This window comes from Antedon bifida, chromosome 7, assembly GCF_963402885.1.
Source record: "Antedon bifida chromosome 7, ecAntBifi1.1, whole genome shotgun sequence".
NCBI classification, from domain to species: Eukaryota; Metazoa; Echinodermata; class Crinoidea; order Comatulida; family Antedonidae; genus Antedon; species Antedon bifida.
In genome coordinates, this window is record NC_136232.1 from 23,770,853 (window position 1) to 23,782,898 (window position 12,046).

Sequence of the window (12,046 nt, forward strand, 5' to 3'; positions counted from 1 at the left end):
GATACAATTTCTTTAATTCCTAATTAATATTTTTTATAATTAATTACTTTATTCAAATATGAACAATAATCAGTGTTGGTTTGTGTTTGTTACAATAATTAATATTATCATATTTGTTTTCAAATGTACAAATTCTAAAATCAAATTAATGTTTTACTTTTAGAAATTTAAAAATAATGCCATTAGAAATAATACAATTCATATGAATTATAATAATTATATTGCATTATGCGTTACTTATTAACTATTAGACAGAAATTACGTGGCATAGACTACACATTACTAACAACCATAATGGCTTTTTCTTGTTACTTCTGCATATTTAATATTTTTATTGAATGTGAACGGTTTTCAGTGTGACTGTGTGTTGCAATAGTACATTGTGGCTGACTAATCTGGCGGGGCCTTGCTTATTAATTGTTTACTGTTGAATATTGATTTAGCCTTTGAATTTCCATGAGACATGTTTAATGAAACGCTGAGAGAGATATTATTAATGTATTAATTTAAAGATATACACCTGTAATCTCACCCATAAAAAAACCATTGAACATTTTTTGTAGAATAGGCCATTTTAATGTCACATAATAGTTATTCACTTTCGCCAAAAATCGGATCGAAAAACAATTTATTTACCAGAAAAAATGTAATTAAAAAAAAAAAATAGTCAAATGGGTTGCCAGCCAATGGGTTTTTAGTTAGATTTAACTGTTTATTTTGTCTTTTTAATAATCATTATTTTTCATGCTCTTATGCTCTGTGTCCCATTGCTACTGAAGGTACAAATTTGAGAAAAGTTGATATATTCAGAGCATTTTAGTCGCTTTTCTATGAAAAATCCCTCTATTTAGAAGATAGTGTACAGGCCTGAAGGTGGAGGAGCAAGAGAGGTATCGCAATATAAAAACCTAAAGAATTCTCACAATGACAGGATATATATGTTACAGTGAAAGGTTAGAGGTGAAAGGTTAAAGGTGATTGCAAACAAACTCAGATTCAGAAAAAAAACAATACATTTTCATTTTGTTTTCTTATTACCAACCTCGACATCCAATCTCCATTCCAAGTCGTGATAATGAGGAAAGTCCATCGACATTTCCGACATGATTTCCCTGATTTCTTTCCGATTTTCCATGTACATCTGAAGCAATTCTTTTTTCAGTTCTTCACTGAAGCCAAGAACTAGAATAGAGTCTTGAAAGTCTATTTCTGATACCTGTTACAAATCGACCATTTTTATTCACAAATTTAAACTTATTGTAAAGCATGCATTCAACTGACATCAGTAGCAACATAATAAGATGATAATTTAACATTAATTAAATGTTTTTCAAGGAAGCATTATTTTTTTATCCTCAACGTGTGCATGCATGGCATTAATTATGGCATAAATTACGTAAGTTTGATCATAAATGAAATGGGTTATGCCAATGGTTTTCTGCAAGCCAGTGCGTGTTTAGCTTTCCATTTGTTAAGCTCTCAAAAAAGTGTGATGTGCCCATATATGGACATGATGATGTTATATGACTACCACATTTGGGCACATCACACTTTTTGGTCAACTCTCATTGTTGTTATTGCTTTTTTTTTTTATAGTAAGAGATATTTTTGTAAGGGCTTAAATGCGAGTTAATATGGTAATAGATAAGTTGTCTTATATAGATATACGGTCTTACCACGTTGAAACACCGGTTCTCGTCAGATCACCAAAGTTAAGCAACATTGGGCCCGGTTAGAGTTTGGATGGGAGACCATCTGGGAATAACGGGTGCTGCATATAGAGCTGGGGTACCATTAGGCATTTGAAATCAGCACTGCTCAGACATATTGGCTTATGCCTCTCCTCTGGTTAAGGTGGGCACTGGACATTCAGATGAATGTAAGACTAGTTGACATTGTCGTTTACGACAGAAGTCGGCCATAAAAGTTAGCTTTCAATTCTTAACATAGAAAATGTTCAATTTACAGGTTCCTCTACGACAATGATAGATATAAGTTTAAAGTGGGGAGGGGCACCAAGGGGTACAATACTGTACCTCTTAACACACTTACCATTAATTTAGAACTTTCTGTCAGTAAATACATAAGTCCCTGAACTCCATTCTGAACTGTGAGAGCATCAACTGATAGTTTTTCTGTAGTAAAAATTATTTCATTTTTTTTATATCATCATTCAGGCAAACACAAGATATTTGAAGTATAATACATAAATAGGTACTGTAATAAAAAAAAGTAATATTTTCACTTTTAATCAAATGCATGAATTTATATAAAGCTCCGTCTACACTGTCAAAGTGTGATGTGCCCAAATATGGTAGTGATATGACATCATCATGTCCATATATAGGCACATTACATAAAATAAAGTTCGATAGTGTAGATATAAGATAGGGCTTAACTTACGAGCAGCTGATTGGTACAGTTTTGGATTTGAACCATTCTTGATAAAATCCAGAGCAATCTGGCAGAACTTTTGTACCACTGAAAAAGTAAATTCGTTTTAAAAGCATGGTATCTGGCTGGGATTGATGCTTACCTTTTTATTTAGTACTCAAGTTACTTTTAGTGAAATTAAAGAGGTAGTGATTTAAAACAATTACTTACAATTACAGTACTACGTCCTAAATATAGCTCTACCTAGCTAGGCCTATAATTTAGTCTCGTAAGCCCAGCTTATATAGTTTAGCCAATGAGACCCTGGCTGGCTGCTATGTTTGTAATCTTCCTTCTAGTCTAGTTTTAATTAGGCTAGGCCTAGCTAGAGAGTTCAGTTTTTAATACTAATAGAAAACTGAAGACTATTAACACACCATCTATTTCAACTTGGGTTAGAAAGCTAAGATGGTCCTTATGCTCATCTTCTTTTTGATAACAGAGAACTATCACTTATGCCATCCTCGTATATAATTAATTTCGTACGGAAAATACATTTAATTGATTATATCATTAGGTAGAGTATCATTCTTATAATTAATTATCAGTAGTATATATAATTTTTTAAATGTTAGGGATATATTTTAAAATAACTATAAATAGATATATAATTACACAAACACGAGATGTTCTTTTCTGCCTGAAACCTAGGCCCTAGCTAGGAGGCCTCCTCGATCCTCTGCTCTCACTTCGTTCGTTTTTAATTTCGCTACCTGATCCGTGCAGGCCTAGGCCTAGGCTAGACTGGATATTAAGATTGCAAGCCAAAAAGGTAGATTTAGAAGCATATTTTATTGATTACCCATCATAAGTGTCACCCTTAACAGATAGTTAAGCTATGTTTGTAGGTCATAGCTTATTTTAGACAATATTTTAGCCTCCAAAAAGGGCAGATTAGGCCTATAGTATATAATAGGCCTAGCTAGGACTAGCTAGTTAGGACTAGGTAGGCTAGCATCTCCCTACTCTAGAGTAGCCTAGGTAGGCCTAGTACTACTGCCTATAGCCTAGGCCTACTACTTTTAATATCTACCTCATCAATAATTAGCATTGATATCATATATCACATTGTTGGATATGATCAGTGTAGTCATAATTTGATAACTGAGCACGCATCTTTTAATATCTACCTCATCAATAATTATTATTAATAATCTATATCACATTGTTGGATATGATCAGTGTAGTCATAATTTGATAACTGAGCACGCATCTTTTAATATCTACCTTATCAATAACTATTAATAATATCCTATATCACAATGTTGGATATGATCAGTGTAGTCATAATTTTATAACTGAGCACCCATCTTTCAATATCTATTTCATCAATAATAATTATTAATAATCTATATCACTTTGTTGGATATGATCAGTATAGTCATAATTTGATAACTGAGCACGCATCTTTAAATATCTACCTCATCATTAATTAATATTAATAATCTATATCACACTGTTGGATATGATCTGTTTAGTTTTTTAATATATACCTTATCAGTAATTATTATTAATAATCTATATCACATTGTTCGATATGATCAGTGTAGTCATAATTTGATAACTGAGCACGCATCTTTTAATATCTACCTCATCAATAATTAATATTAATATCATATATCACATTGTTAGATGTGATCAGTGTAGTCAGAATTTGATAACTGAGCACGCATCTTTTATTATTTACCTCATCAATAATTATTATTAATAATCTATATCACATTGTTAGATGTGATCAGTGTAGTCATAATTTGATAACTGAGCATGCATCTTTCAATATCTACCTCCTCAATAATTAATATTAATAATCTATATCAAATTGTTAGATGTGATCAGTGTTGTCATAATTTGATAACTGAGCACGCATCTTTCAATATCTACCTCATCAATAATTAATATTAATAATCTATATCAAATTGTTCGATATGATCAGTGTAGTCATAATTTGATAACTGAGCACGCATCTTTAAATATCTACCTCATCAATAATTATTATTAATATCATATATCACATTGTTAGATGTGATCAGTGTAGTCAGAATTTGATAACTGAGCACACATCTTTTAATATCTACCTCATCAATAATTATTATTAATATCTTATATCACATTGTTCGATATTATCAGTGTAGTCAGAATTTGATAACTGAGCACGTATCTTTTAATATCTACCTCATCAATAATTATTATTAATAATCTATATCACATTGTTGGATATGATCAGTGTAGTCATAATTTTATAACTGAGCACCCATCTTTCAATATCTATTTCATCAATAATTATTATTAATAATCTATATCACATTGTTCGATATGATCAGTGTAGTCATAATTTGATAACTGAGCACGCATCTTTTAATATCTACGTCATCAATGACTATTAATAATATCCTATATCACAATGTTGGATATGATCAGTGTAGTCATAGTTTTATAACTGAGCACGCATATTCTAATATCTACCTCAACAATAATTAATATTAATTGTCTATATATCAATATCGAATATGATCAGTGTAGGCCTAGTCATTTGATAACTGAGCATGCATCATTTTATATCTGCTTCAAATATTAATATTGTCTTAATATAATAAGTGGTTTGAAGGATGTTTGCAGATGGCCTTTTTTGCATTGTAAAGTTTACACTTTAAAATCTGTCAATTTATCAAAAAGGTCAAACTTTGACCTATTTTAATAAAATCATTTCATAAGTTGTCTTCTTTTATAGTTTTAGTAGTGATAATCAATATTAAGTGGTTTGGACGATGTTTGTGGGGTGTTTTTATAAAGTTTGCATTAAGTTTACATAGTAAAATCTGTTAATTTATCCAAAAGTGTCATTTTTCACTCTAAAAAAATCAAACTTAGAGCTATTTCAATAAAGTGATTACAAAAATTGTCTTCTTTTATAGTTCTAGTAATGATATAATCAATATTAAGTGGTTTGAATGATGTTTGTGGGGTGTTTTTTTTTAAGTTTGCATTAAAGTTTATGCAATTTATGGTAAAATATGTCAATTTATCAAAAATTGACATTTTTCACTCTAAAAAGTCAAACCTAGAGCTATTTCAATAAAGTGATTACAAAAATTGTCTTCTTTTATAGTTCTAGTAATGATATAATCAATATTAAGTGGTTTGAATGATGTTTGTGGGGTGTTTTTTTTTAAGTTTGCATTAAAGTTTATGCAATTTATGGTAAAATATGTCAATTTATCAAAAATTGACATTTTTTATCCCAAAAAAGTCAAACCTAGAGCTATTTTAATAAAATGATTTCATAAATTGTCTTCTTTTATAGTTCTAGTAGTGATATAATCAATATTAAGTGGTTTGGATGATGTTTGTGGGGTGTTTTTTTAAAGTTTGCATTAAGTTTACACAGTTTAAATGGTAAAATCTGTAAATTTATCGAAAATTGACATTTTCACCCTAAAAAGTCAAACTTAGAGCTATTTCAATAAATTTATTTCAAAAATTGTCTTCTTTTACAGTTCTAGTAGTGATATAATCAATATTAAGTGGTTTGAATGATGTTTGTGGGGTGTTTTTTTTAAGTTTGCATTAAGTTTACGCAGTTTAATTGGTAAAATCTGTAAATTTATCCAAAATTGACATTTTTTATCCCAAAAAAGTCAAACCTAGAGCTATTTTAATAAAATGATTTCATAAATTGTCTTCTTTTACAGTTCTAGTAGTGATATAATCAATATTAAGTGGTTTGAATGATGTTTGTGGGGTGTTTTTTTTAAGTTTGCATTAAGTTTACGCAGTTTAAATTGTAAAATCTGTAAATTTATCCAAAATTGACATTTTTCAGCATAAAAAATCAAACCTCAGAGCTATTTCAATAAAATTATTTCATAAATTGTCATCTTTTATAGTTCTAGCAGTGGTATAATCAATATTAAGTGGTTTGGATGATGTTTGTGGGGTGTTTTTTTAAAGTTTGCACAGTTTACATGGTAAAATCTGTCAATTTATCCAAAATTGACATTTTTCACCCTAAAAAGTCAAACTTAGAGCTATTTCAATAAATTGATTTAAAAAATTTTCTTCTTTTACAGTTCTAGTAGTGATATAATCAATATTAAGTGGTTTGAATGATGTTTGTGGGGTGTTTTTTTAAGTTTGCATTAAGTTTATGTAGTTTACATGGTAAAATCTGTAAATTTATCCAAAATTGACATTTTTCACCATAAAAAATCAAACCTAGAGCTATTTCAATAAAATTATTTCATAAATTGTCCTCTTTTATAGTTCTAGCAGTGGATATAATCAATATTAAGTGGTTTGAATGATATTTGTGGGGTGTTTTTTTAAAGTTTGCATTAAAGTTTATGCAATTTATGGTAAGATCTGTCAATTTATCAAAAATTTACATTTTCACTCCAAAAAAGTCAAACCTAGAGCTATTTCAATAAAATTATTTCATAAATTGTCTTCTTTTATAGTTCTTGTAGTGGTATAATCAGTATTCAATTGTTTGAATGATGTTTGCAGGGTATTTTTTAAAGTTTGCATTAAGTTAACACAGTTTAAATGGTAAAATCTGTAAATTTATCCAAAATTGACATTTTTCACCCTAAAAAGTCAAACTTAGAGCTATTTCAAAAAATTGATTTCAAAAATTGTCTTCTTTTACAGTTCTAGTAGTGATATAATCAATATTAAGTGGTTTGAATGCTGATTGTGGGGTTTTTATTTAAAGTTTGCATTAAGTTTGCACAGTTTACATGGTAAAATCTGTCAATTTATCCAAAATCATTTTAAAACACAAACTAGGTCAGAAGCTTGTAAAAAGTGAAAGAAGTCATTATATTTTAATATTGTTTGGTCTACCCATAGTTATAGGTAATAAAGATGCCTATCATAGTCAAATGGCAATAACTGATTAGCCGAGACCAATGACATTTAAAACAACTCCTACTTAAATTCCCTACTTATACAGTACAGCAGCTTTTTGATTGGCTGCAAGTTTAGTTTTCTGTTCGTTCATCAGAAATGGTACAACTAATTATTAATCAATAAGATTACTGGATTCTTTAGTATTTCTGACACATTTCCTTTTAATTGAATTATTAATGTAATGGAAATTCGTCATAGGCCTATTATAGCAACATATCATTTCTGGAAGAGTATTATTACGGTCTGTATAGATCGATGTTAAAACACACGTCCTCATTTATCAAATTATTCATTCACTGCACATTTATTCTGTTAAGAAGAACTGGGACCCTCAATAGAAGCCAAAGCATGTCTCATGATGGCCCCTACAATACATATGAAAAATAAAAAGATATGGAATATTTTCATTTTTACAACGGCACACATTCATCATAAACGATGCGTTCTTAAAAGTATAAATTTAAACAGCAAACGGATACAAATCAATAGGGTGATTAGGAACAAAAGAATAACACATTTTCAAAACCCATCGACTCGATCTCTCGTATACAGTAAATTTAACAAAATCACACTGATCATATCCAACATTAAGTATTAATAATTATTATTGATTAGGTAGATATTAAAAGATGCGTTATATCAAATTATGAATACACAGATCATATCCAACAATGTGATATATATTATTAATAATAATTATTGATGAGGTAGATATTTAAAGATGCGTACTCAGTTATCAAATTATGACTACACTGATCATATCGAACAATGCGATATAGATTATTAATAATAATTATTGATGAAGTAGATATTAAAAGATGCGTGCTCAGTTATCAAATTCTGACTACACTGATCATATCCAACAATGTGATATAAAATATTAATAATAATTATTGACGAGGTAGATATTAAAAGATGCGTGCTCAGTTATCAAATTCTGACTACACTGATCATATCGAACAATGTGATATAGATTATCAATAATAATTATTGATGAGGTAGATATTAAAAGATGCGTGCTCAGTTATCAAATTCTGACTACACTGATCATATCGAACAATGTTATATAGATTATTAATAATAATTATTGATGAGGTAGATATTAAAAGATGCGTGCTCAGTTATCAAATTATGACTACACTGATCATATCCAACAATGTGATATATGATATCAATGCTAATTATTGATGAGGTAGATATTAAAAGATGCGTGCTCAGTTATCAAATTCTGACTACACTGATCATATCCAACAATGTGATATAGATTATTAATATTAAATATTGATGAGGTAGATATTAAAAGATGCGTGCTCAGTTATCAATATATGACTACACTGATCATATCGAACAATGTGATATAGATTATCAATAATAATTATTGATGAGGTAGATATTAAAAGATGCGTGCTCAGTTATCACATTCTGACTACACTGATCATATCCAACAATGTGATATAGATTATTAATAATGATTATTTATGAGGTAGATATTAAAAGATGCGTGCTCAGTTATCAAATTCTGACTACACTGATCATATCGAACAATTTGATATAGATTATTAATAATAATTATTGATGATGTAGATATTAAAAGATGCGTGCTCAGTTATCAAATTCTGACTACACTGATCATATCGAACAATGTGATATAGATTATTATAATTATTGATGAGGTAGATATTAAAAGATGCGTGCTCAGTTATCAAATTCTGACTACACTGATCATATCGAACAATGAGATATAGATTATTAATAATAATTATTGATGAGGTAGATATTAAAAGATGCGTGCTCAGTTATCAAATTCTGACTACACTGATCATATCGAACAATGTGATATAGATTATTAATAATAATTATTGATTATGTAGATATTAAAAGATGCGTGCTCAGTTATCAAATTCTGACTACACTGATCATATCGAACAATGTGATATAGATTATTAATAATAATTATTGATGAGGTAGATATTAAAAGATGCGTGCTCAGTTATCAAATTCTGACTACACTGATCATATCCAACAATGTGATATAGATTATTAATAATAATTATTGATGAGGTAGATATTAAAAGATGCGTGCTCAGTTATCACATTCTGACTACACTGATCATATCGAACAATGTGATATAGATTATTAATAATAATTATTGATGAGGTACCGGTAGATATTAAAAGATGCGTGCTCAGTTATCAAATTCTGACTACACTGATCATATCCAACAATGTGATATAGATTATTAATAATAATTATTGATGAGGTAGATATTAAAAGATGCGTGCTCAGTTATCACATTCTGACTACACTGATCATATCGAACAATGTGATATAGATTATTAATAATAATTATTGATGAGGTAGATATTAAAAGATGCGTGCTCAGTTATCAAATTCTGACTACACTGATCATATCGAACAATGAGATATAGATTATTAATAATAATTATTGATGAGGTAGATATTAAAAGATGCGTGCTCAGTTATCAAATTATGACTACACTGATCATATCCAACAATGTGATATAGATTATTAATAATAATTATTGATGAGGTAGAGTATTAAAAGATGCGTGCTCAGTTATCAAATTATGACTACACTGATCATATCCAACAATGTGATAATGATATCAATGCTAATTATTGATGAGGTAGATAATAAAAGATGCGTGCTCAGTTATCAAATTCTGACTACACTGATCATTTCCAACAATGTGATATAGATTATTAATATTAATTATTGATGAGGTAGATATTAAAAGATGCGTGCTCAGTTATCAAATTCTGACTACACTGATCATTTCCAACAATGTGATATACTGTAGATTATTAATATTAATTATTGATGAGGTAGATATTAAAAGATGCGTGCTCAGTTATCAAATTCTGACTACACTGATCATATCGAACAATGTGATATAGATTATCAATAATAATTATTGATGAGGTAGATATTAAAAGATGCGTGCTCAGTTATCAAATTCTGACTACACTGATCATATCCAACAATGTGATATAGATTATTAATAATAATTATTGATGAGGTAGATATTAAAAGATGCGTGCTCAGTTATCAAATTCTGACTACACTGATCATATCGAACAAGGTGATATAAGATATTAATAATAATTATTGATGATGTAGATATTAAAAGATGCGTGCTCAGTTATCAAATTATGACTACACTGATCATATTGGACAATGTGATATAGATTATCAATAATAATTATTGATGAGGTAGATATTAAAAGATGCGTGCTCAGTTATCAAATTCTGACTACACTGATCATATCGAACAATGTGATATAGATTATTAATAATAATTATTGATGAGGTAGAGTATTAAAAGATGCGTGCTCAGTTATCAAATTATGACTACACTGATCATATCCAACAATGTGATATATGATATCAATGCTAATTATTGATGAGGTAGATAATAAAAGATGCGTGCTCAGTTATCAAATTCTGACTACACTGATCATATCGAACAATGTGATATAGATTATTAATAATAATTATTGATGAGGTAGATATTAAAAGATGCGTGCTCAGTTATCAAATTATGACTACACTGATCATATCCAACAATGTGATATATGATATCAATGCTAATTATTGATGAGGTAGATATTAAAAGATGCGTGCTCAGTTATCAAATTCTGACTACACTGATCATATCCAACAATGTGATATAGATTATTAATAATAATTATTGATGAGGTAGGTATTAAAAGATGCGTGCTCAGTTATCAAATTCTGACTACACTGATCATATCGAACAATGTGATATAGACTATTAATAATAATTATTGATGAGGTAGATATTAAAAGATGCGTGCTCAGTTATCAAATTCTGACTACACTGATCATATCGAACAATGAGATATAGATTATTAATAATAATTATTGATGAGGTAGATATTAAAAGATGCGTGCTCAGTTATCAAATTATGACTACACTGATCATATCCAACAATGTGATATATGATATTAATAATAATTATTGATGAGGTAGATATTAAAAGATGCGTGCTCAGTTATCAAATTATGACTACACTGATCATATCCAACAATGTGATATATGATATCAATGCTAATTATTGATGAGGTAGATATTAAAAGATGCGTGCTCAGTTATCAAATTGTAACTACACTGATCATAATACTGTACACATAGTCCTATGAAATTAGACATTGATCTAGTAGTACTACATATCATTTGTTATATTAAGAATGTTGTTTCAGTGTTATTAAAATACTTATCGAATTTTTTTAAAAATAAAAATATTAGTTTTGGTACCTATAAATTTATATATTATAATAACATGCTAGATGTTATAATAATGTGATCTTTATTACAACTAATAAACAATTATATACGAGGATGATACACACTGATAGCTCTCAGTTATCAAAAAACGACTACACAATATAGCTCATGAAATTTATTGTTGTTTGTGGAGTATATCACGTGATACGACAAGTGTTCTGATCACCTGATCAAGACTTCTCCTTTTGCGTGTGACACACGCGCAGTAGTGTGGCAGTTTATTCAAACTGTATACTTCCACCATCACCTTCCCACCACCAAAGAACCCTCTACACAAAGGAAATACAAGTAGTAGAGTAAGTAAAGGCTTCTGACTTATAAAATATCATAAAGTACATAAGTGTTTGCTTCCATATCAGCCTAGGTAGGCCTG

At 29.2% G+C, this 12,046-nt stretch overlaps 1 protein-coding gene and 1 pseudogene across 6 annotated transcripts in view; one reads left to right on the top strand and one right to left on the bottom strand.

Annotated features, from left to right (window-relative positions):
- The window catches only part of LOC144848774 (phosphatidylinositol-binding clathrin assembly protein-like), a 39,841-nt gene extending 38,656 nt beyond the window's left edge, over positions 1-1,185 (bottom strand). For all 6 annotated transcript variants that reach the window (XM_078705695.1, XM_078705697.1, XM_078705696.1 and 3 more), the window contains exon 1: positions 1,043-1,185. In XM_078705695.1, coding sequence (XP_078561821.1) covers positions 1,043-1,061 — 19 coding nt within the window. In that variant the 5' untranslated portion in view covers positions 1,062-1,185. The remainder of the gene's footprint in view (positions 1-1,042) is intronic.
- A 477-nt stretch (positions 1,186-1,662) lies between these two features.
- LOC144849279 (5S ribosomal RNA) lies at positions 1,663-1,780 on the top strand (annotated as a pseudogene).
- The last annotated feature ends 10,266 nt before the right edge of the window (positions 1,781-12,046 follow it).